The sequence below is a fragment of the Leuciscus leuciscus genome (assembly GCF_965113295.1).
Source record: "Leuciscus leuciscus genome assembly, chromosome: 20".
NCBI lineage: Eukaryota > Metazoa > Chordata > Actinopteri > Cypriniformes > Leuciscidae > Leuciscus > Leuciscus leuciscus.
This window is the reverse complement of record NC_138744.1, coordinates 9,046,666-9,073,711: the sequence shown is the minus strand read 5'-3', so window position 1 is coordinate 9,073,711 and position 27,046 is coordinate 9,046,666. Positions and strand designations below refer to the sequence as shown.

The following is a 27,046-nucleotide window of genomic DNA, read 5'->3' as shown; positions in this document are numbered from 1 at the left end:
TCAGGATGGCTTATTCTAATATATGCCTAAAAATTAGCAAAGTTGGAGAGACAGAGAGACTCACCTGATGGTAACCCTGAATCAGAGTCTCCTGTTCCTTCATCTCTTTCTCTATGAGCTTTAGTTTCACTTCAGTCACAGGGTCTGAAGCTTCGCCCAAACTCCACTTTCGTCTGTTACTTTCCTTCTCGGCATGGTGTAGCTATGGAATAATAAATGTAACAGCTTACAACCTATGCTTGAGAAATTGCAGGGAATTGTTTGCTCAGACTTTAGGCCGAGGCTGTTCAGTTTATTAAAGTAAAAAAATATTGATGCTACTAACTTAAATGCATTTTCAGGAGTATGTAAATAGTTATGTTTTTTTTTTATAATAGTGTAGCTTTTACATTTAAAGCTTTTCTTTTTGTGACTTTGCTACATTGTTTTTTTAAAAAAATGTTATGTAACAATTGCATAAGCCTTTCAACAGAGTGGGCAGAGATGTACGGTCTCTTCCTCTCAGTCAATCTCAAACAGCTTTGGTAAGTCCAAATCAATAAGCCGGTTCATTTAGACAGGTTCACATGAATGGTTACAAAACAAAACAAATTTACTTGAATCATAATGTATTTGTGTAGCAAATAACATCTTTAGTTGCAGGTTAATATGGCTGTTTATCACAATGATTTCACTATGACAGGTAATTGTGATTATTTATTTAATTGCATTTTTTCTTCATGTCAGTTAGCGGTTCCCTTTATTCCAAATGTGGAAAAACAATTTCAAGTTGGTAACCTGGCAAAAACATTTAGTGCTGAACACAGAGCTTGTTGTGCTCCCAGACCGTATTTGAAAAATCCAAGAGTCAATTATGGGGCATTCACATAACGCACTACTGCACTGGATAGGGCACTTAACTCAAACAGTAGAGTGATGCACTAGCAGAGCCAGGTTGTGTGAAAATGTATCTGATCATAGGAAATGTATGAACTAAGAAAATGTATCTACTGAAAATGTAAGATGCTTTCCATAAAAGCATTTGCCAAATACATAAATCTAAATAGAAAGCCATAAAAATGGTGTTTGTACATACGCAGTACAAAGTTAGTTTATTTTGAATTATAATTATGTAATTGGAAATTAAGTGCATAATGATCATGACTAGATCAAATAATTAAGATTAGGTGTTTATTTAACAATTTTGAAAGGTCTAATGGTGTGGTTTAATGGCTCAGGGTACCCTGTAAGGAGTGATCTGTGAGTCATCTCCATTGCACCTTTAACTCCAGGTTAATTGTCCCTGGAATACATTTATGTTTCCATTGTGTATAAATCATGAAAACAAATTCAGCCTTGGTCATTTTCTATGGTAATTTGTTCAAATGTAATTAATTCTTCTTACTGTAATCTGCTGTCAATTATCAATATTTATACTTCACCAGAAGGGTCAGAGTGGATAAAAAGCTGCGTGCCCCCATGTGCCCTGTTTTATGTTCATTTTCTGTTGAAAAGTTAATTTTTTAAAATGAGACTCATTATTTGCCAGAACAACAAAAAGCACTTCCAAACTGAATCACAGCATGGTAATGCCTGATCCAATTTTTTTTTTCTTTCTATAAATCTTTGAGGGTATTGAAACAAATAACTAGAATAAACCTTACATAATGTACTTGTGCTAAAAGCACAAATTCATCATCACCAAGAGAGTATAGAACAGCTACTTAAACAGCATACAAGTGAAATCTATGTTCATACTGTTGGCAGAGCAGCCACTGAAATATACTGCCATAGACGTTATGATTGCATTACCAAAACATTCACCTGCAAGACTGCCCTTTTTACCAAACAGTTATATAGCATATTACAAAACATACAATTTAAACTTCATTCATTCTTAAGAAGAGCTTACATCAGAAGGTTTTCTATTGATCTTTAACAAGAAGCTGCTATGTGCTTCAAGGCTGGTTAAATAGGCCATGAAAATAGATGAACTTGAGTACATTTTTAATGGATTGTTCACCCAGAAATTAAAATCCTGTCATCAGTTACTCTTATGTTGTTCCAAACCCATTAGACTTTCGTTCATCTTCGTTCATCTTCGAAATCTTAGAGTAAAGTCTGTTCACCCAAAGCTCTGACAGTTCAAAAGGTTTTTAAAGAGTAAATACATAAATTCAACATATAAATTCACATATAAACAATGATTAGCTAACATACATAGAGAACTCAAATATGGTTAACGCAAGCTCAAACATGCTTGCTTAAAACAATGAGCTTTGCTCTTGTGCACAAAGCGAGCATGCTTGAGCTTCTGTTTACCAAATTTGAGTGCTCTATGTACATTCGCTTAGCAATGTTTATATGTGAATAAAAACATAAATGAAATCTGTTCATTACATAAAGCGATCTGTGTTTCTTGGATTATACCACTCAATTCATATGGATTTATTTTACGATCTCTTTATGAACGTTTTTAAGCTTTACAGCCTTTCAATGAGGGACAGAATTATCTCAGATTTTACTACAAATATCTTCATTTGTGTTCCGAAGATGAACGCAAGTCTTATAGGTTTGAAACACCACGAGGGTGAGTAATTGATGACAGAATTATCATTTTTGGGTGGACTATCCCTTTAAGTCCTCAGTCATAATTATGAAGAGGTAGAACAGACAGAACACACAAAATTACCCACTGGTAATGTAGAGCCATGGTAAAACTATCCACCAAACAACGGAATTTCCTTATATTCTAAAATATTCTAAAAACATAATCTAAGCTTTACAACTACACAAGAGCTTACCTTGCTCTGTAACATATAGTTCTCCTGTCTGAGTGCTGCCAGCTCTTGCTTGTGCTCCTCTTGTAACTGGGTTTCCCTCAGATGGAGCTCTCTCTCTTTTTGGGCGAGCTGAAGACGGAAACGCTCCAGTGATGAGCGCTCCTGCTGAAAGCGCGTACCATCATCCGTATTCTCTTGCATCACCTCACGCTGACAGACACACAGAACAGGTGGTTAATGAGCTGGAGGATTTGATCCAATGCTCTGATTCAGTCCCAGTTAACTCACTCCTGTCACTGCTTCTGGTGTGATCCTGCTGGCTTCAACCTGATGCTGTAGAAATGTAGCAAAGGACTGCACGGATGTCACCAGTTCACTGCTTAGCCTTAAACTCGTGTCTAAACCTGTAAGGGATGCAAAAAATTAAAAAAGACAGATGACCAATTATTATCAAGCAAGCAAATATGGCTGTGAATTTACAAAGAATAGTCAGATTTAAAAAAAGAAAAGATTTTGCATATTTTTAGGACCACTATTATTAGACTTTTTTTGCATTGTGACATTATTTGCATAACAATTAAGACTATTTAAGATAATTAGGTAACACTTTATAATAACGTTCAGTTGTAAGACATTTATAAGTGGTTAGTTAATGATTAACTAATCATTTACAAAACATTCATAAATAATTAGCAAGTGATATACTAACATTTTATGTATGTTTTGTAAATTCTGTTACAAGTCACCTACAAGTGATTAGTAAATGATTAACTAATTATTTACGAAACATCACAATGCGTTCATAAATGATTCATAAGTGATATGTTAATTATTTTAGGTATGTTTTGTAGATTCAGTTATAAGTCATTTACAATTGATTAATTGATTGACTAATCATTTACAAAACATGAATATGCGTTTCATAAATGTTGAATAAATTATGTTTTTTTTTGTATGTATGTAGCAATTAGAGGGTGCAGAAAGTGTAGTAAATGCCTTGTATACACGTACAGATCATTTGTAACAGGTAAGTAACAGTGTTCAACACAATGATGTGTAAATGCATGAATAAATCATTTACAACACTTTCTGCATCCCCTAATCTAAAGTGTAAACTATTCATCACTTGTAAATGTGTTACACATCATTCGTAGATAACATTCGCAGATCTTATGCCTTATTGATTCTTGAAGTGGTAATCTACGAATGATGTGTAATACATTTACAAGTGATGAATAGTTTACACTTTAGGGGATGCAGAAAGGGTTGTAAATGATTTATTCATGCATTTACACATCATCTATAACAGGTGTTGAACACTGTAGTGTGTACTGCAGTGTAAGTGCTGACTGGTGAGGGTATAGACAGCTGTCTTCTCTGAAACACTGTCTTTAACCACTGTGCACCTGATGTGAGCAAAACATACAAAAAAAAGTAACATCATTTATGAAACGCATAGTCATGTTTTGTAAATGATTAGTTAATCATTAACTAATCAACTGTAAATGACTTATAACTGAATCTACAAAACATACATAAAATGTTAGTATATCACTTGCTAATTATTTATGAATGTTTTGTAAATGATTAGTTCATCATTAACTAACCACTTATAAATGACTTACAACTGAACGTTATTATAAAGTGTTACCATAAAGGGTGATATTTGTGATTAATTGTAATCAAATTGGCTAATTTATCTACATTTAATGCAATTAAAATTGCCTACTTCTATATATATTCATTGCATTAATTTAATGATCATGAGTTTTTTGCATTACAGTAGACCATATTTAAGTTATGTCAACTGTCATGAAAATGTTAAAATTTCATGAAAATAATAAAAATGTATCAATAAATGATAAAAAAAAATGTATGAAAATCAGCTAAATTTTCTTCATGCAAAATATAATTTTGTTAATTTCTTTCACACAGTTTTGGTGAGGTTAACCCAGGTACAGGTACCTTTGAATGTTTGTGTTTGACTGAGGTTGGGAGTTTTTTTGGGGGTCTGGTTCTGAGCTTTTCTCTGTGTTAATGGAGATGGAGGTTTAGCAGCTTGGCCGGTTCTGCTGGTTGCAGGTCCTCTGGGTAACAGCCTGCACTCAGGTTTTTTGGCCCTTGTTGATGGAACAGGAGTTTTTCTAAAGGTTGCAGATGCAAATGCATTGGTTCTGGCAGGAACCTGAGAGAGAGAGAGAAGTTAATATTCCATCATTATCTTCATAAATGTGACTATCATCACCATGTGAATGAAGGCGGCACGTAGTTACCCACAAAAATTATTATACCTCATTTACTTCACAGAGTACGCGTCTCTATCTTTGAATTATCATTTCTCTAAACCCCAGAAATTGCAGGATCTAATTTACGGAGGAAATTCATGAGGCAAATGACTCATAATAGCAGAGTCTCTGACCTGCCGTTTCTTGGGTTTAACAGGAGGAGGTTCCACAGAGGAGCTGTCCTGTTCCTGCATCAGCCGTTTGATCTCCTCAGCGATGCTCTTCTGAGTGTACTGAAGGGAGGCTGGATGTTCCTCTCCTTTAAAACTAGCTTTATTACCCTCTCCACAGCCCTCATTAGTGGAACTGAAAGGGTTGTCATCTGAAGATATCCTTAATGGACTATGATTTTTGCTGCCTCGAGGCACAGCCTCACTGTAAGACAAATACTTCTACTAAAGCTGCTGTACTGAGAATATATGACTCATGGTGTGTGAAGGCAAATAGTGAACTCACCTTATAGGCTGGAGAGAGAAGCCACGCGTGAAAACAGAGTCTGGTCCAATTGGCTGCATCAGTTCCTCAGCAGTGGGTAAATCTACGGTACATAAATGAGACCCTGGTGACAAAAAAACAAACACTAGGGCCGGAGTCACACTAGCCGTTTTACAGTCTTAATTTTTTTATTTTTTATTATAGAGATTTGGTGTGATCAGATACAAACTTCCTCAGCAATGTAAAGCCAATTATCACAGATTTTGATTGTCATCCATGGCGAATTTGAAACCAAGTTTTGTTTGTGATTCACTTAAACTTAAATAACTAACAAAATGAGCAAGAGTCACTGTGGGGATGAACTGATTCTGTCCCATAATCAGTAATTGGATGATAATATAAATCCATCCTACTGTGTCAAAAGAGGAAATTAAAAACACATGGAAAACTCAAATAAACAGTTTTGTATGCTGAAAAAAAGTGATATCAGACATCACAGCATTATAGTGTATAGTATGATGAATCAGTTCAATCATATATCAGGGTATCTGCACAATTTTTAAAGTCAAATTTAAGGCTTTTTAAGACCTTTTTAAGACCTGAAGAAATCAAAATTAATACCGTACATTAGGGGTGTGCAATATTGACAAAAATATGTCTCGACATTTTCAAAGTTTTGTTGATAATAATTAGATGATATTTTACTGATTGTGTTTTTGTACTGGTACCCTGGCTGGTTTAGGCCTGTTGTTGACAGCAAACCCACGATATTCATATTTTTTATATTCTATGCAGTGGTCAGTTCACAGTAGTGACCGAAATTAATTTTTTTTATTAAGGGGCAATATTTGCCACCTTAAATTGATTTCCAGGGGCATTTTCACCTATATATGGACATTGTTTCTAAACGTATTTAGAGGTATGCATCACCTTTTATGTCAAATTCTAACATTCAAATTAGATTATATTAGAATTACACAGTATCAATGTCAAATTAAATCATTAAATTAAAATCCATCCTTGCAGTGCAGAGGTGACACAGAAGCGGCATCAAAACTGGCATTAGCCTACTATATTTACACTTCATTTACAATTGCATAAATAAAGCTATTCAATATTTAAATATGAAATGATTTATAATTTTAACGTTTTAATTAAAGGATACTTTAAATATGAAACTAAAACCACCAGTAGGTGGCGGCAAGAATAAGCGAGTTGTTGGAGTCATTTATTCAACCGATTTGTTCAAACGGCTGATTCATTCAGAAAAACAAGTGATTGTTCATTGAATCGTTAAAATGATTCGTTCAAAACGCGGATTTCAGTGAAACAAAAACAAAAAATCATCGCTGTCTGTTGGACCACGGCTTCATTATGAAATTCTCGTCGGCGATATAAAGTGAAAATTGACAATATTGTGTCCAAAAAGTAACTCACAATGTTAACTTTATTGTTAATTTAACTGCTGTATAAAATAAATAGCACATTTGCAATTGTGCACAGGAAAACGGCACTCTTGCTCATGTGATATTCTAATATGACAACATAATATGATATAAATATAAGACAAAAACTCATTTGGGCACATCTATAACTGCACTGACACATCACGCAATGAAAGTAAGCATGAGAGAAACGCGATGTCAGCTCGCACTCGCAGTGCCTCATACATAGTTAAAACAATGATTACAATATCATGATAGTTCATAGATACAGACGGTTGGTCTGGGAACGCCCCCGGGAACGCCCCGTCACGTGATGTGAATTTAGCCCGTGGGGGAAAACATTGCCTTGGCGCTCATTGAAATACACAGGGCAATCATGCCGAAGAGTTGTTGTGTCGTTTTCTGTACCGCCAATAAACAAACAAATTATGAATTGATGTTCTACATCCTTCCTAATAAACACACAGAACCGGAAAAGAGGACAAAATGGCTTTTGAGCTTTCTTTTTTGAGATTACTGTGTGAGTAGATCCCTGTGTGATATAGTAGTGGGTGTTAAACTCGTATTAGGCAGTGGTGGCTAGTTTTGTCTACATCCCTTACGAAAAAGAACTAGTAATCCTATAAGATTTCTATAGTAGTGTATAATACTTATGTGATGTTCTGTAATACCTCTATAGTACTTCTATAGTATGTCCCAAAATACTATAGTATTCCTATAGGATTACTATAATATTTTGTCCCAAAATACTACAAGATTCCTATAGTTGTTTTTCATAAGGGATGTCTCATTCACATTAGCGTTATCAGCTGAAGGCTCATGACGCGAGCCGTGAAACTATGGAGTAGACTGCAGTCTGTGAGTTACTAGAGGACTTTAGGGATAACTGTCAGCACAGTCCCTCTGCAACTTCGTACTACTGATCACCGTTTTACAAAAGGATTAATAGTTTGGAGTGAAGCATAAGTACAATTGGTAAGTGACAAGGTTTTATGGAGTTATATGCAACATAAGTTGATTGAGTTATAGGCTAAGGTTACCGCTACAGCTACCGCGATGTCTTGGTGATTCAACCAGATAACAAAATATGTCTGGAAACGACACCTCCGGCCATTTGGTTGGGTCATTGACCCAGTTTTTAATTAAATAAGGGCTATCATAACCTATTGCAGTTAATTTTACAATGTACCGTTGCCGGTCGGCAGGCGTCAATGACTCGCAATACCACATTTTTGTCATTCAAATACACACGATGTTCGCAGTGTTTTCCCCCACGCCGACTCCACCCTCGCCACGCCCCCAACTATGACTAGATGCCGACTGTATGTATAGACAATATCGCACACTCCTAAGCACATGTAAAGAATGAACTTACAACTGAACTGACATTTACTCGTTTTCTTCTCTCCTCTCGCGTGCAGGAGACAGATGTAGGCTAATATGCTGCCGTAAGTGACGCGAATTGTCACGTGAACAAGCAAATCCACAAAGAGAATTAAAAAAATAATAAGTAGGCCTACGCTAATTAGATAGTTTTAATTTCGAAAGCATTTAGATAAGTCTAAGTCAAAGTGTCATCTAAAATGTAAGACCTTTCATAAGTAAAAATAAGACATTTTTAAAAAATATATATTTTTAAGACTTTTTATGGCCTTAAATAAAAAAAAATCTAATTTAAGACCTATTAAGACTTTTTAAGGATCCGCGGGGACCCTGTATATACTTCAGTTCAAAAGTTCGTTTTTTTTAAATGTCAGAGTCTGAGAAGCTCAGCAAGACTGCATTATTTGATTAAAAAATCAGACCAATAGAAGACAGCGTGGAGGGAAAAATAAACAAACAAACAAACAAACTGCAATGTAGTGAAATATTATCACAATTTAAAATAACTGTTTTTACATTTTAAAATGTAATTTATTCCTGTGATCAAAACTGAATTTTATCAGCCATTACTCCAGTCTTCAGAGTCACATGATCCTTCAGAATCATTCTAATATTTGGTGATTTAGTGCTCAAGAAATATTTCATATTATTACCGGTATCAATGTTGAAAATGCTTAATATTTTTGTAAATATTTGTAAAGAAAGTTAAAAAGAGCATTTATTTTAAATAGCTTTTCTGTAATATTTTAAATGTCTTTATTGTCACTTTTGATCAATTAAATGCATCCTTGCAGAATAAAAGCATTAAAAAACTGTAGTAAATAGTTTATGAAGTAAGTAACATTAATAAAGGTTGTTGTACTTACAGCAAAGGAGCTCATTTAATGCACAAATGCACAGAGCTCTGATATTTGCTTTTAAAGTAAAGAGGGTAGATCAGCCATAATTTATTGCTATTTATAAAAGTCATATAAATCTTAAAATAGAGGGAAACAAGAGTCAACAATTAAATATTATCTGATAAATTTCCAATATTCAACTGATTTGCCAAGACGAGGCACTGCAATATATGTGACAAGGAATGAGAAAGAAATGTCAGAGACAGCTGTTTAAGTCCATCACCCCCTTCCATTCTTATTCAGTCAGGGTGACAGACCTCCAACAGAAGACAACAAGATTCCAGGAAAAACAGTTGGTGTGACACCCTCAAGCAAAATCGAGCTGTTTAGAGTCAGCTAGCAGGACTTCACCAAAACCGATGACGCAAACAAAGCGGCTGGTAAAAACCTCACGTATTTGGTTTAAAGCATAACTGGAAGCATTTGAGGGGGAAAGCTGCAAATCAAAAGGTTTAAAGCGCAGGCATGCACACAGTGACAGGCAAAAATGAGTTAGGTGCTGAGTCTGACCTGACTCCACCGTGGAGACAGGTTGGAGTGAAGAGAGAGAGAGGGGAGTCCTGCCGGCCTCGGCTCGTCCGTCCTCACACTCCCCTGCTGAGCTGTTGATCTGCCTGTACGCCTCCTGCAGCGCCTCTATCTCACTCCCTCCACTCTGACCGTATGATTGGACTGCAAAGATATGGAGGAGAGAATGTGTCACATCACCTGTTGGAAGTTTACTTAAACAATACAAGCTTTAAGAAAATAAACTGGTTCCCAAACCTGCAGGTTCCAGTGCTGTCCTCACTGCTTGTTTGGTGTCTGGACATTTTTCTTTTCCAGTTGCCAAACTGGGAACTGCAGGAGGCAATGCTCCATCCGTAGAATTTAGAGAGTCATGTAGTGACACTGGGACATAAGAAGAGCATTTCACCCCCTGATCTGAACAATTTACAACATCTACACTGTAAATTGAGATGCTGTTTACCTTTGGCCAGCATCCCATGTCTTTCAGGTTTCTGAAACAAAGAGGATCAAGGAATAAAATCCAATTATATTTATTTTGACACATATTGCGACTGAGGTGTAGGATGTGCAAAAAAACAAACAAAAAACAGCAAAGACAACATTTAGAGAAATTTTGACTCCAGATACTTAGGGACCTGCGATGCAATAATGCTATAATCTTCGATTTCTTAGTTTTTCAGCCAATAATCTCTCCCTAATACTGTACATAATAGTAATATTATTATTAATAGTCATCATAATAATAAATACTTCTACAAATAACACAGAAGCCAAGGAATTTTCATGAAACAATATATTCAATTTAGTTTTTAGTTTTTTTTACCAAACCCTATCGTATACCCCAAGAACACCTGGAATATATACGACACGAGTCGCAAGGGATCGTTTTGTGATACTTTTGCAAACTTTTTGTTAAAATCTTGATGCTGGTTGCTTTTTACTGCCATTAAATGGACAAGCGCAAGCGCGACCTTCATTTGTTTCCATGCATCTCTACATAACTCACTACTCAATTCCCCAGTTTATAACAGGCATCATATTATAAGCTTAAAGCGCATTGAACATTTATATTCACCTTCTCTTGAAGCCCCTCGTCACTTTTCTCACTTGCCTCTTCCTCAAAATCTTCACTATATGCAGGAGATGCTGAGAGAGAAGTAATATACAAGTGTTTTATTGCTTCAGGAAGAAATAACAACAAAACACATCCATTTCAAATTCTTATTCTCTCTGCTCTGCTCTTCTCTTACCAGCAGCGTCTTTATTTTTCCTCTGTTCTTCTTCATTTGTTAAATTCATTTCTTCTCTCCTGAAAGGCACACAGTGAAACTAAATTTAAAGAAGGACAATAACCAAATGCTCTTTCATAAACTGCATTCTTGAAATGTATTATGCTTTTGAGTCACATAAAGCTTTTTTCAGGCACCTTTGTGGGCTGGTGGGGGTGGATGGCTCCTGTTCTTGATTCAGTCTGGAATAGTCAATGGAGGATGAGGACTCTTTCTTCAGATTAGATAAAAACCTGGTATTGTCATCCTCATCCAACTGGTCCAGCTGAAGAGCACCTGTAGTTGGTACTGTTCCAGAAACCATCACATAATTTGTAAAGAAGCAAAAACAGATGATGCTGGTCAAACAAACAGAGCAGTGGTGGATGTTATGGATTCAGAGGTAGGCTGGATTGAAGGAAAATCGGTTAGACTGACCTTCAGGCTCAAGACTGTCTCTGCTAAAGATTACTAGGTCTCTATTCCTTCCATCCCCCAAGAATAGATCATTCGACTGCTCTTCATCCACCTCCTTAATGGATGGAGTCTTTCTCATTGACTTCAGGAAGGACTTTCCGGTTGACGACATCCCTATATACCAAGCAAATATGTTGTAAGTATTAAATAAGTCATTTTCCTACACCAGACCTTTTTTAAAAAGTACAATATACATGTACATTAAAAGTTATTGTCTGTTTTTTACACTTAATATAAATATATATAACACAAATAAAGCAAACTATCTAGAAAAGATTTTTCATTTCACTAGCCACTGGATAGAAGCAATTCAGCAAATATGCATGTCGGAGAACTTCAAAATAGCACATAAAAAAAAGAACGTTCCCCAGATTTCCTTAAAAATTGTAAAATACTTATTTTCACTAAAGGCCCATTTACATCAAGAATAATAACTATAATGATTATTACTATAACTTAATCAAGTTTTAATAATCATTAAAAATTATTTTAGAATTGGGAAGTCCAAACTACAACTATAACGTTAACGACACTGAGGAATTATATCGTTGGAATCACTCTCAGAACTATATTTTCCAGCTAACGAAGGATTAAAAACCATTGGCAGCCAATACAAATCCACCCGACTTCAAAGAGGCTGAGCATGTAATAAGCCACAACAGCAGTGCGTGCTTGTAGTAAACAAAACATTTTCATCCATTGGTGTGGACGCTAATATATATAGTTAGCGTTCTTGGAGTGAAAAGGCCTTACATCCACTGTTTGATGTATTGGCCCACTGTGTGGCACATTATCATTCTGAGCTGCACATAGTCAATTAACTAGACATTAGAGAAATGACTAACTGGCACAGCACGTTCTTCAAACATGCACTATTCCAGGAAATTTGTTTACAGCAAAAACTGGTGCTAAAAACACTGCAACTGCAATTACATATAGCCAAAACAACAGATCTGGTCTGTTGTGTTAAATTATGCATTTAATTATATATTACGGTAAAATTAGGAGGGAAAAAAGCAAAAAGATTTGCTCACAACTAAAATCCCGCAGAGTGTTCATTCTCAAAAACTAGATAGATATAAGGTCAATAACAGGGAGTAAATATACACAAAACATCATGTTAAAAATCTAAATAACACAATCTACTACGGTAATTCTTCACGTGTTGAAACTTTACCATCTTCACTCTCGACTGAATCACTAGCATTGCTTTCCACAGAAAACTCATTAGAATCAGTGTGAATGGGACTCTTCTGTCCTGATGTACTGGAGGAGTTATCAGGTGCTGGACTTGGAACACAGCAAGAGTCTTCCTCTGAGACCCTCTGTTCCTCTAAACAGTAACTATGTTCAGGTGATGGCATCTTCTCTACTGCATCAAATTCAGGACTCTTCTGATGGCTTGCGTAGTGGGATGCCCTCTGATTGGACAGCTGGCTCACCCTATCAAGAGCTATGCTACGAGGTTTAGGGGTGGGCTTAATAGGGACTACAGTGTATAAGGACGACAGACAAAGAAGAAACACGAAAAAGTTAAACAGGTTGACTAAAGAGGCTAAAAAGTCATACAGTGCTCAGCTTTAGGAAAGATGATCCTTGAAGTTTAGACAGCTAAACTAGATTATTTTTTCAATCAAGGAAACGAAAACAAAAACAAAACAAGATAGATCTAGAAACTGTATAAGTCTAACACACATTAAAAAATATAAGGGAATAACCAAGTAATACTGTGGAATGAAGTGTGTAGTTTTGCAATGTTACAGTACTTTCAGGAAACCTGTTTGACTTTTTTTTTTTTTTTTTGCCAATTCTCTGTTGCAGAAATTACACACTTAATTGAATACTGAGTGAGATGTACCCAGAGGGGGGCTTTCTTTCTGTCTGGATCCCACCTGAGGGTCCACAGCTTGGGACTTTTGAATTTTAGCAAAACAATGTTTAGTGTTTTCTTCTGCAAAATTGATGGACAAAGAGAAAAGCAGAATAGAGAGAGAGAGAGAGAGAGAGAGAGAGAGAAGAGAGAGAGAGAGAGAGAGAGAGAGAGAGAGAGAGAGAGAGAGAGAGAGAGAGAGAGAGAGAGAGAGAGAGAGAGAGAGAGAGAGAGAACCAACAAGATGATTATGTCAAATACAAAGAAAAACAGAAACACAACAGCTTGATGGATAAAATGGGAAATTGGACAAATTACATAAGGACAAATTACATAATAAGTGGTGCCTACGGTGCCGACTTTTCATCCATTGAAATGCTGAACAGTAATAACAGTAAACGACACATCTCTGTGAACAGCACTTCAGATGTTCAAGGTACAGCGTACAAAAAACATTCTTGGAACTATTGTGTCTATTTATCAGACACAATACTTATACTCACAATGTTCTGTTATCAGTAGTAAACAACACACTTAATAGAAAACTAGACATGTAGAATTTATAAATATAAAACAAAAATCTTCCATTGTTCTCACAATGAAGCTCTTTTTGATTAAAGAAACAAATTCATTATAGATATACACTGCCCGGCCAAAGAAAAGTCGCTGTTTGGATTTAAATCAAATCTTAAGAGTAAATGCTTAAGAGTCTATGATTGGATCATCATTGCAATACAATACAATACAATATTTATTTATAAAGCACATTTAAAAACAACCAAGGCTGACCAAAGTGCTGTACAGAACAGAAAAAAAATCAAAAAATAAGTAGACTTTAAGAGCAGAGCATACTGAGAAAATGGCAACTCCTTAACCGCAGAAGAGAAGGTAATTAGGCTGTCTAGATAAACATCATCAGGTGAAGAATAAATCAGGTTTAATCATATCAAATCAAACATGCATCAGTTCATATCCAGAATGATGTCTTGAACAAAAAACACCAGTCTAGCTTTGTTTGTGTTATAATGTGCAAGCCAACAACATAAGACAACAACAACAACTTTAATCAGCTATCCTGTTCAATTTATTCTATTCAGAAAAATAAAAACAATTTGCTGATCAATTTGCTAAAAAAAAAACAAATCACTCAAGTTACAGATGTGGATAATTCAAGCAATTTAGAAACAAAGCAAGTGCAATTCATAGTTGCAATTTAGGGGATTCCTCATAAAACTTAAACTGACTTTGCATAATTTATTTTGTCTACTGCTTTGTGCTTGCTGCCCTCAAGTGGACAAACACCTAAACTACAATATTGTTGTTTAAAAACCCCAAAGACAGTTAGACTATGTTCAAACTGCAAGCAAATCAGATTTTTTCTCAAAGCAGATTTTTCAGGCAGACTTTCTGCACTATTAATAGCAACTGATCAAATAAGATTTGTGTGTCCAGACATAACAAACCTATATGCATTGGCTGATTTGGTAATGATGTAATAAGCGTACCCACGCATGTGATGAGGCTATCAAAACGGATGCAGGAAAAATGCAGGTGCATCATCATCTCAATTTTCAAATAACTCGTCTTTATCTCTAGGTCATGTTCGTTCAAGCTGGCAGTTATTAAGCCTCTCATAAAGAAATCACAATTAGATCCAAATGAATTAGCAAATTAAAGACCCATTTCAAATCTTCCATTTATATCTAAAATGCTAGAAAAAGTCACGTCCGCTCAATTGTGCTCTTTTTTGCTAAATAAGGACTTACTTCTAGCTTCTGACCAAGGCTGTATCTCAATACTAGTTTTACTTGATCTTAGTGCTGCATTTGACACTACAGATCATAAAATACTCTTAGATCGACTACAAAATTACACTGGTATTCAGGGACAGGCATTAAGGTGGTTTAGATCGTACCCTATCAGACCGCTGACATTTTGTCTATTTAAACGGGGAAAAATCTAAGATAATGTCAGTAAATAATGGAGTGCTGCAATGATTGTGCTAAAATAATACATTTTTAGCTAACTGTGTGATTTGTATATGTAAATTTCTGAAATACAGTTACATCTGATAACAGATCACTCTAAATTGTAATGTGGACTCATGCATTTTCTGTAAAGCTGCTTTAAAACGATGTGTATTGTGAAAAGCGCAATACAAATAAATGTGAATGGAATTGAATTGAAAATAAGCACCCTGTCTAATCGCAGTGCAGAACTCCTCTGTCATACAGGAAAATGACAAAATCTGTGGACATAACATCTGAACACCGTAATCCAATTTTTTTTTTTTGCTGTCCAGAGACTCAGACTTTTAAAAACCCATCTTGATAATTTTTGGCTGGCAGTCTGAACATGGCCTAAGATCGACAACATCTTTTCTCAAAAGTATTTATAATACACTTATTCCCCCCAAAAAAACAGTATGCATCCCTGGAAATCTGGGATAAAGTGTCTTTCTGTGGATCTCAAAAACTTTCCAGGATGTGAACCATAAAACCTGTGGCTTTCAAACCCAGAACTAAGATTATGCTAAAGCTTTAACCCAGGCTGGAGATTTCAGCCAATCTCTCTTTTTAATTCAGGTAACACCAGCACTCACCTGTTCCCTCTTCACTGTCATCATCGTCCTGCCACCACGGCACAGAAACAGAAGACTTCTTCACTGGCCTGACAGGTGCTTTTCCCAAGTTGTCAAGGACACTAGAGTGCTTGGTGCTGGAGCCCAAATCAACAGAGTCATCAGAGACAGACTGAAAAAAAGCATAAGTACATTTACACAACAACATAAAGTTTACATGCAACACTGGACTGCATATTATAAAATAAACATGTTTAAAATAATTGTAGATGGAGTACAGCATGTCATATAGCAACTAGCATATCAAAACATTCACAAACGTAATTAAACAAACAATTGTAAGAAGTAAACAAAAGATTATCAAAAGTAACGTTACCTCTTTCATGAATTGCTCGAACTGTTGGTCCAGCTCCTCTTTAGTCAGTCTATGAGCCATGATTCACTGTGTGACAAACATATCAAAATTCACATCAGAACTAGGCCTATACGTTTTATATAAACGTGTTATTATAAGAACAACTCCTTAATATAAGTTAACGTTAAACAAAGTTAAACATTAAAAACCTAAAGAGAAAGATTCTGGGAGAGAATGCATTATAAACAAACGGCTCGCTAACTCGTTTGGCATGGTAACAGAGAGAAACGGACGACATGTTAAACTGAAGAAAACACAGGACGCAAAATACTCACCAATACAGAATGAGATAGAAAATGAATACAGTAAATCCTTTAATGTTCACATTGTTTTTGAAATTATACAGTTTATCATAAAGTTTCCCGCTACGATAACCGGTGGATTACTGACAGCTTATTGGCCATGTGACGTCACATCGGTCCGGAAATTTGATTGGGCGGTTCAGTTCCGTCTAGTTGGGTTGCCATGTTGGAGAAATGCGTACTTTACTGCCTTGCTTTACCTTGATTCTTATACTATTTGTTTGTGTGTGATACATGTATCCCCTGTGATATTTGTTCAAACAACAAAAACATTTTCGCGAAATGCACTTTTACTTATTTAAGCCTTCTTCTGATATTGTGTATACAGCACTGACTGTGAGTGACCTCGAGGGGCAGTATTGCTCCACAGATTACTCACTCTTGTCTGTTAATTTTTTGCATAGAATACACATTATTTTGTAGGTTACAACATTTGCAGATAACAAATAATAACAGTCTCTCCAACACCATACTGTTGCAACTGCTGCTACTGCCACCATCTGAATCTGAAATGTAATTAAGCATGTGCAGTATGAATATCTGAACCTTAAGTGAGTGAGATCATAAAAACCTTTTTTTTAAATAATTTTTTTAAAGCTCCATCCATTCCACATCATTTGCCTTGTCATTTCGGTTGCATTAGCCCCCTGATGGATGCCTGAATGGGACAATCAGCAAATCACTACCGGGAATACAGAAACAAGAACATCTATAGAGTGTGGTTCACGCTCATCTTTGTCTCCGATTTCTCTAAATGAATGCTTAATGCATTCTAATCGTGACCCTGTGTCATCAGAGCTCTATCTGACTCTGTCTGAATGAGATAAGTGAATGAGTGATTAGGATGTAAATGCTTCCCTTGTCCCTCATTTCTCATGTAAATGCGCCCCTATCGTCCACCAAACCCACCCTATACCTTAATGAAGGCAGTGTCCTCTCCCGTCGACTTGACATTGGGATGCTGGTGTACTCACTGATAGGATCCGGACAGGATCACCCTGTCCACCCCACCCTCACTGTAATTCATATTCATGTAAGGCCCTGTTAATATTTTGGTGGGGTGTGCATCTTGAAAGGGAGGGGCTCCATTACAGATAATTGGACTGACCTTCAGTTGTATTTCAGCATCATACAGTACACTGACATTGACCGTCCTTTAGCAAACTTATATATTTAAAAGCCACATGGAATGCATTTCATCAGGCTCAGCTTTTTTGGAGATTGCAATGGCTCTGAGTTTAATTTGTCAGGTAACTTTGAATAAATCCAACAGATTGATAACCAGTTTTTCAGATGCTATAGCGATATGTAGTGCTGTCCTTCCAAGGTACATGTACTTTGTCGTACCGATATATTTAAATGTTTTTATGGAGATTATTTCAACCAAAAATGATTTTGTCCAAGTGGATTCAAAGTAAAGTCAACCAAAACACTGTCTATTTTGTTGTTCAGTCATAGTGTGAATATAATAGTATTAATTAATATATTTTAATTTATAAATATTTTGAATGTAATATATAATTGATTTATATATTTTAAATTGTTGTGAAAAACAATCATTCATAATACATTTCTAGTCCACTCTCCAGTCTTGAATTTAAAGAAAAGAGGGATATAAATGTAGATTCCTCTTTAAATGTGGCTCAGATAGATTGAGAAGTGGTGAAGAAAAATGAGCCTGCACATGTGAGAAGAGATGAGGCCCATTAGACACTAAGGCTGGTAGTCTCTCCAGACATAATCTCCTTCACTCGTGCTCTTCTCCTGGCCGATCAATTACTACTGCCTCCTGAAACACTTTGGCGGGGGACACTCAAGCCTGGCAGCCCGCTTCATCATCAGCTTTCTGGGCTTGTTGCCTCAGGCCCATTTCTGCCACATAGAGGAAGAGATGAAGCTGTTTATGATGGTATAAGTGGGGATTTTGGCTATTGAGATGTGTGTGTCCGCTCCTGACATGACACTGAGGCCACACACATGTGACACACACACTGTGACACACTGTGACACACACACACACACACACACACACACACACACACACACACACACACACACACACACATTCTTGTACATCTATCTTTATGAGGACTTTCATTGACACAATGCAATCTCTAGCCGCTTACCCTAACCTTACCCATCACAACTAAGTGCCTAACCCGAACCCTTACCCTAAACCTACCTATAACCTAATTATAACCTAATCCCTATAACCAAGTCTTGACCCTCAAACAGGCCTTTAAAGGGGTCTCAGAAAGTGAGGACCAGCCAAAATGTCCTCACTTTACTCTCTTTGTACTCACTCCAATGGTCTAAAACTCAAACTGGTCCTCACAAAGATAGTTGTACAAGTACACACACACACACACACACACACACACACACACACACACACACACACACACACACACACACACACACACACACACACACACACACACACGCACGCACGCACGCACGCACGCACGCACGCACACACACACGCACATATACGCACAGGGCTTCTTCACTGTAATTCCTTTCTGAACAGACTCATTATCTATAATTGTGATTCATGACCTACGTTTTACTAAGTTTCAGGCCCTTTTGTTCAGTTTTGTAGACCTGTCATAACATCTGTTGATGAAAACCAAGTGTTTTGGGAGATATATACATCGGTATATATTATAGAATAAATGGAAGATTATGAGGGCTGGACTGGGAGAATCTTTTATTATCCAGAGATATCTGAATTCATGTTTAAAAGCACTTACTATTGGATTTATATAAAATATTAGATGTAAAATACAAAATTTAAGCATTAATATTTAATACCAGCCTAATACCATAGTCAAATGGTCAAAATTTAATAGGCAGTTCTCTAGAGAAAAGGTTTTCAAACTGCATGAGAACCCCCAGGGAAGAAGAGAAATGGAGAAAAACAGCATACAAATGTTAACAAAATATTTTATAATAAATAAATACAATTTAAATTAAATATAAATTAGTAAATACAAGAGCAAATAAATAAATAAATAATTAATATTAATAAAATGTATAAAACAGTACAGCACTATGAATAGAAAAACAATGTAATAAACTTAATATAAACAAAATATTTTCCCTGCCCTAAAACCCTGCCCTAGAAAATGAAAAATTTAACACTGCATTTAAAAGTTGCAATATTAGTATGTGTACTTGCTAGGAATCGAACCCATGACCTTGGTGTTGCTAGCGCGATGCTCTGCAAGATCATTCTTCTGTTTAATGAATACTGTGAATTTGGACGTAGCCTACTATTGTTTTCGTATTCTGTTTTTACCTACTATATTCTAGAGAAGTATACATATCGGATGCAGGTTTACTGTAGTTTAGTCTGCCAGTGAGGGAAAATTGCACATCCACCATCTTCCAGAAGGGGGCAGGATTGCTCTGTGGATGCGTTATTAGCTGTAACATCCCTGACCACTAGAAACAGTCACACTTGGCTTCTGTTCATCTTCCTGCCCATCTCAATCTGTGGGATTTAGGTGTAATCCCCTGAGCATACAAACCTGCCCTCCAAACTCCTCCTTAACCGACCAAAGCCCATTGATCACCAAGTGCATCTGTCTTAAGACCACTACAAAGGTGTCAAAATATAACCCACTATGAGAAAACAAAACTGCACTGTTTAATATAGCTCATTATCTTCACAGAATCACTTCACCTCTCAGAGGCCCCTCACTTAAAACCCTGTCTCCAGTGAGCTATCCTGCCCTCAACGTTCACGGGCATTGGATTTTCATCTCAGTTGACTGGCTCTTTGCAGTTTGCAGTTCACCTTCTCATGATCCCTCGGTTAAGAGTGAGATGGGCAGCGAGACGCAGAGCTGGAGGGTGGCCCTGACTCTGGGGGATGGGAGGGAGGGACTCTGCACAGTAACTCTGGAGAGGCACAGACTCACTGCTCTTCAGTGGAGAGGAGGAGAGGCACATTAATCATCCCAAGACATCTGTTCTTTCTGCTGCTTTAGAATTCTGTCAAAGCACTCCTGACTTCCCCCCTATTGCCGAACAGAAAAATGGTAAAAAGAAAAAGAAAGACGAGAACTGGTGGAAAAAGCCAAAAATTCTCATCTCTTTGTCATGGTCAGACTGAGTGAAACATTACATTTAAGTCTATGATCTTCACATCTCATTAAATTCCAATTCATTTTACTTGAGTCATTGACAGGCAGTATAGTGGGCATTTAAAGTTGGCATGAAATGCAAGTATGCAATAGTCTTTTCTTCCCTATAGTGGTGCAGGGATTACATCAGATCCCGGAAGACTAATTCACCTCTGGTTTCCTTGAGATTTTCCTATGGGGTTTTTCAATTTATGAATAAAATAAAGTCTGTGCAGGGAAACATAACTTCACGATACTTTAACGTTTTGTTCTACAATGTAAATTACACACACCCATACCGAAAAAAGCGCATTTTAAAGCAGTTATGTTTATTCTTGGAAACAAATGTTTCTAATAAGTAAATAAAGATATAAACACATTCAATTCACATTCAATTTGATTCACATTCAATTCACATTTCAATTCACTTTTGTAAGACTGAAAATACTGGTTAAGGCCTGATTTATGGGACAAAAGGGCCCGGCTGGCTAATTAACATTTGAACTCACAGAAGCCCATGAACTAACAACAAAGAACTCACACAAGAACATGGTTTAATGTGAATGTTTATCATTGACTGTTATGCTTTTGGTGTCATTTGAAATGTCTCAAAGTGAGTGGTACAGATATCTCATATCCCAGCCCGTTCTCATACCCAAATCGTCACTTTTTCGTCACTTTCAACCATGCTTCAATATCCGACGCACAAAGCACCCTTTAGCGTCCATATGAGACGCATAACCCTACCACATACCTAAACCTACCCATAACCGAAGCGTCACATATGGACGCTAAAGGGTGCTTTGTGCGTCGGATATTGACGAACTTTCGAAAGCGTCAGTTACATGACGCCTAAACCTACCCATAACCGAAGCGTCACATATGGACGCTAAAGGGTGCTTTGTGCATCGGATATTGAAGCATGGTTGAAAGTGACGAAAAAGTGACGATTTGTGGTGAGAATGTGTTGCATATCCAGATAGATAACATAAAAGGAAATAAGGTTTATAGAAGTTCATAGGAAACTGGTTTAGAGATAATGCCAGATAAGGCAACCCCCCTTCTGTGGGATAGAAGCCATTTGAGGGTGGTCTCACCCCATCCCCCTTGTCACCTGGTCAGAGGATAAAGGAAGGTGTTCTGGCCCTCTCTGTCTCTTCTTCTTGGCTGGACGTGGAATTGGATAGGTGATTTCGCTCTCTCTCTCTCTCTCTCTCTCCCTCTCTCTTTCTCTCTCTCTCTCTCTCTCAGGTCAAGCTGGGTAAGACTATTTGATGTAACCAATGTATAACCATGTTTTAGATATTTGAATTGATTGTGGAACTGATCTCCGATATCTGAAATATTAAATTGTTACACATGATTATTATAACTGATTTTGACATTGTTCATTTAATGGTTAAAGGAATAGTCAAACATTCGTTCACTTTTAGTGAGGCAGATTATTAAAACCTTTCATTTATGGAGTCAGATGAATTAACTAGTGAGTACATGATTAATGTATTGCAAATTTAACCAACCAATACTTTGCATGAGTGAGGACAGAACATGTGATAACCTTCCCCGTGTATTGGCGAACCGGAGATTGGACCAAATATAGCGGGCCTTACACTTTCGATTCACATTTGAATTCAATTCACATTCAGTTAACATTCAATTCACATTCGATTCTATTCAATTCAATTCATATTCAATTCACATTCGATTCAATTCAATTCAATTCAATTCACAATCAATTTACAATCAATTCCCATTTCAATTCAATTCAATTCACATTCAATTCAATTCACATTCAATTTACATTCAATTCCCATTTCAGTTCAATTCACATTCAATATTTCAATTCATCTTTCAATTCATTTTGATTCAATTCAATTCAATACAATTCAAATCAATTTCAATTTCAATTTCAATTCACATTCAATTCAATTCAATTCAATTCAATTCAATTCAATTCAATTCAATTCAATTCAATTCACATTCAATTCAATTCAATTCAATTCAATTCACATTGAATTCACATTCAATTTAATTGAATTCACATTCAATTCAATTCACATTCAATTCACATTTAAATTCACAGCTGCCACTCACAAAAAGATTAAATATTTTTGCAGGATTTTGGGTGCACGAGCACCGCTTGTGCATCGCCTCTGTGACACTAGTGAAACCGCCCGCGTTTTGCTGCTTTCCGCATATCGAAAGGGCCTTAAGAAGCACGCAGATCATTCGAAATTCGAGGAATTCAGAAATTACGGCGGACAATAACAGCGTTTTCTGTGTACTGCAACAGTAAATTGAACATTAATCACAGCGGAATCATAGCCGAGCGATGTGTTCAATTGTTTTCTGGACATTTAATTGACTAGATGTACTTCAGACATAAACCAGCACCGTTTAGACGCACACACTGAATTGCGTCTTCTCCAGTTTAAATATATTTATTCAAATAACGCCATTGATACAGTGTAATGTCTAATCTTAACACGATGGAATACTAAGGCAATTATGCATGTCATTTGTTCAGAGTCTGTAAAGAGTTTGCCAAAGAAATGGGCTGTGTGTGTTTATGACAGTTGTTTAAATTAGATCTCTTGACTAATGAAAAAGACGACTATTGTAGGTTTGTTGTCCAATGGCCATGTATTTTAAATTGCAGAAGCACATTAGACAGTAATGAGATATCATTTACACTAATGACATTTCAGAAAATAGATTCTGATTTCTGGCTATTCAGTAGCTATATGTCTATAAGCACTCCTGGTTTTTGGTGGCAGTGCTGCTTTGTTCATGTTCTTACAACATTCGTTTCATCCAGATATCCAAATCTTTGATTTGCAAACTATTGTCCACTCTGTAATGTCCACTCTTACTTCTGTCCCATAATTTTAACTGTCCACTCACATTTTAAAGCTTATCCAGCTCTTTAGTGAATGTGTTGCAATTCTTGCGAGGCTTAGACAGTTTACATCCATCACATTACGTCACAATAAACACATTTATTTGTCTATTAGTAAGCATTGCAGTAATATGTCACTGTTACTGGACATAGGCAGATGTTTACATTGTGCAAAAATGCCATATAATGTTTTATTGTCAGAGGTCTTCCCCCCTTTTTTTTTTTTTTTTTGATTTGTAGAAGGGAAATTGTCTTGCATTTGCATTAATAAATAGAATGAATGAATACAACCCATTAGCCCTTCTTCAGTGATTTTAATCATTTGAATTACATCAGAATTAAAGGTGAAATGTATAATTTTTCCACCACTACATCATCAACTAAAATTGCAGAAATTATAAATGCATAAAGAAATTTTAATGTTTCCTGATGGTTGGTCATACAGATAGTCCTGCCCCAAATTCAAACCATATATAATACACATATTATATAAATATAATGTAAAGGAGTAGCTAATAAAGATTTTTTTTTTTTTTTAAGCTGTTAGCATGTAAATACTTTTATGTTTAAGATGCCGTCAATTTGTTTGTGTAACCCAGTTGCCAAATATAGTGTATAAGATAATGTTTAACAAAAGAAAAAGAAAAAAAAAAACTTTCATTACTCACTTTCTCTCTTTCTAAGCCAATTGAAATGCATTGTCTTTGTCCCGCCATACTGCATTGTTCATTGGTTGAATCGGCTCCGTGCCGATCCATATACAAAACAGATCGGACCAAGTAGAGAGAGAGAGAGAGAGAGAGAGAGAGAGAGAGAGAGAGAGAGAGAGAGAGCACATCTTTCTGCTGATCTAGGAAAAGTTATATATATACTTGGAAGATCGTGTGAAATTGCATCGATTGTTTATCCTTTAATAATTATCTATTATTGATCGGGTTCCTGTGTATCTTGGTCGGGTCTTTTCATCAGGAATTCTGTTTGTTAATCTGTAAGGAGTGTGAAACCGTCGATGGCGAGCCACCCAACTGGATATTCTGGAGTCTCCGCAAACTTGATCTTTAAATTCTGAAACATTACGAGGAACAAGGAATCTAACAGACATTGGAAAATAGTTGATGCTTGCTATACCTTTGTAAGACTGGCAAACTGGTCGTATACAATACACATACACTGATAAACGCACAAACCAATATTCGTTTCAAAAAGGGGTTTTATTACATTTTATTTGAACGCCGGCTACAATATTTTCCTACTAAAGTTACATTGAAACTGTTACAGTGAACCATGCATTTGTGTCTGTACCTCTTGTATACGAACCTAGAGTTGTGTATTTACCTGTAGATGGGTTACATTTGTATTGTATTTTTCAGTGTTTACATAATTTAAACATACACAAATTTACATTTAAGTGCTAAGAACACCAATGAACACTATGAGATCAGGCTACATTAAGCTTGGATAGTAGACAACTTATTAACAAAGAAAAATTGCACAGAATGCACAGTTCACCTTTAAAGCCTATATTTATAATATAATATATGACCAAAGGTAGTCAAATGTTAATAATTACAGTAAACAGTAACCCCAGGTTCAAAGTCCACGTTCAACTTCATGGAGGAAGTTACTAAATTGTTTTATGGCACGTGATGGAGAGAAAGAAATTGAGAAGTGGTATACGTATAGAAGTATAGAAGAAAAAAGAAGAAGAAGTGAAAGTTGTTTAAATAAATCTCTAGTAAACTGAAAGTGCAAAAGGCATCTGCTGTGGGGAAATAGTGGAAGCTAGTGGGGTAATATACAGTGATTTTGTAATAGAACATCTCAGCTAAAAATGTTTTGAGAGATTATTGGGAAAACCTTCTGCGTTGAGTTCTGATGCCATCGTAAGTCATCGATGAGAGAGGTTCCTAATTGAAAAGTTCTAGGAGGATTATAGTGCTCTGATATGTAGATCTCTTCGATTTTGTTCTTGTTTATGTTGAGTTTCACAACGACTCTGTCCATGTTGCTCAGTTTATTATGTGGATCAAAGTACTTCCTTACTTCGTAGGGAAGATCCTCAGAGTGTGGGTAGTGAAGGTTTCCTATGGTGAAGTAATATGTCCGTTTGTCCTTCAGTGGAGGGAGCAGGGACTCGCTGTTTTGAAACAAATGGAAGCCAAACTCTCCAGCCACAGGATTGCAGAGAGCCACCATGTTATTGTCAATGCAATTTTTCACATACCACTTAATTAGAGCAAGTCCGTGTCGGGGTGGTGGAGTTCCAAATCCAGTCTCCTTTAGCTCCTCTTCAGTGTTTAATGTTTCAATGGTGATGACCAAGATGGCAAACAAAAGGCTGAGATGTTTTATCATTTCTGTATGAAGTTTGCAGGGAGAATGATATATTAATTTAACATCAAAACAGCTGGAAAAAATGACTGAAGTCTTAGAGTCAACATTAAATCACAATTCACCTTATTTACTTTCTTAATGCACATTCCCAACTAGCAGGGAACATTCTCAGAACTTTGGCTAACATTCTGGCAAGGTTCCCTCAAAGTTATTTTCTATAAACTGATACATAGGATACTGATCTGAGTAAGAGTATTGTCAACAATCCTTTTCCCCCTTTCTATTCTATCACATATTTTTATCATGTTGGCATGAAAAGAATGTCTTGTACCTGCTTTTCCTGTTGAGATTGTTATATATCTAGACATAAACTTGTTTAAATTAACAGGAACAGACACTTTTAAATTCCGGAGTGTTTCTTGCATCTCATTAACAGTTTTTGGAGCCTGTGCAGAGCTTTTTAAACAAAGAATAACAGCAAAAATCGTACACTCTATTAAGACGTCATTTTAATTTACCTGAATGATGCTGCAGAATGTGGGTTTGGAATTTCTTGAGGAGGCTGTGTATATTTTGTAAGGCTTGATGCGTTCTTATAGAATCTTTTCAGAGTATGTGGGCCCTTGGTTTGAGAGTTACGTTTTTCAGGCTTATTTTCTCGCCCTATCTAAGAGGAAGTGGTTAAAGTCTACATGACAGATGTGTTCTGCCCTGTTGCCCGGTCTCAGTTCCGGATTATGAATTATCAAAATGCATTCATCTTAATCCTAACAGCTCTGATTCAATTCAAAACATGACAGCTGTGAAATTAAAACACATAATGTGGTAACTGAAAAGAGAAAAAACACATTTCTTCTTCCCTAGAGAAAAGCAAATGGAATGCGATAACCTACAGGATCTGTGCTTTGAGATTTTTTTCAAAGAATATCTGCAGGTGGAAAGTCCAGTTTCTGTTCATGTTTAAACTCCCTTTAAGGCAATTCAGTTCACTCGTGGCTGTTTTGGAAACCCCCTCCTCCCTGGCAGCTGTTTTCTGTGTAGGTAATAGGCA

At 36.3% G+C, this 27,046-nt stretch overlaps 2 protein-coding genes across 3 annotated transcripts in view; both read right to left on the bottom strand.

Moving 5' to 3' along the window:
- The window catches only part of cep162 (centrosomal protein 162), a 28,597-nt gene extending 11,852 nt beyond the window's left edge, over positions 1-16,745 (bottom strand). For both annotated transcript variants that reach the window (XM_082149314.1, XM_082149315.1), the window contains exons 1-16: positions 16,606-16,745; positions 16,292-16,357; positions 15,937-16,087; positions 11,426-11,578; positions 11,146-11,296; positions 10,970-11,028; positions 10,795-10,865; positions 10,180-10,210; positions 9,975-10,100; positions 9,720-9,881; positions 5,504-5,585; positions 5,182-5,422; positions 4,728-4,947; positions 3,051-3,166; positions 2,784-2,972; positions 65-202 (exon numbers count right to left, since the gene is read on the bottom strand). In XM_082149314.1, the coding sequence (XP_082005440.1) occupies positions 65-202; positions 2,784-2,972; positions 3,051-3,166; positions 4,728-4,947; positions 5,182-5,422; positions 5,504-5,585; positions 9,720-9,881; positions 9,975-10,100; positions 10,180-10,210; positions 10,795-10,865; positions 10,970-11,028; positions 11,146-11,296; positions 11,426-11,578; positions 15,937-16,087; positions 16,292-16,351 (1,950 nt within the window). In that variant the 5' untranslated portion in view covers positions 16,352-16,357; positions 16,606-16,745. The remainder of the gene's footprint in view (positions 1-64; positions 203-2,783; positions 2,973-3,050; positions 3,167-4,727; positions 4,948-5,181; positions 5,423-5,503; positions 5,586-9,719; positions 9,882-9,974; positions 10,101-10,179; positions 10,211-10,794; positions 10,866-10,969; positions 11,029-11,145; positions 11,297-11,425; positions 11,579-15,936; positions 16,088-16,291; positions 16,358-16,605) is intronic.
- Positions 16,746-24,853: 8,108 nt separating this feature from the next.
- LOC309484026 (uncharacterized protein) lies at positions 24,854-26,672 on the bottom strand. Its single transcript, XM_082150162.1, has 2 exons — positions 26,514-26,672; positions 24,854-26,018 (listed from the first exon to the last, which is right to left on the bottom strand). Exon 2 carries the CDS (start codon positions 26,014-26,016, stop codon positions 25,483-25,485), a length of 534 nt encoding a protein of 177 aa, XP_082006288.1. The 5' UTR covers positions 26,017-26,018; positions 26,514-26,672; the 3' UTR covers positions 24,854-25,482.
- Between the last annotated feature and the right edge of the window lie 374 nt (positions 26,673-27,046).

What these genes read in the sequence shown, in the direction of transcription:
- LOC309484026 (XM_082150162.1), bottom strand. Translation starts at nt 26,016, where the DNA reads ATGATAAAACATCTCAGCCTTTTGTTTGCCATCTTGGTCATCACCATT.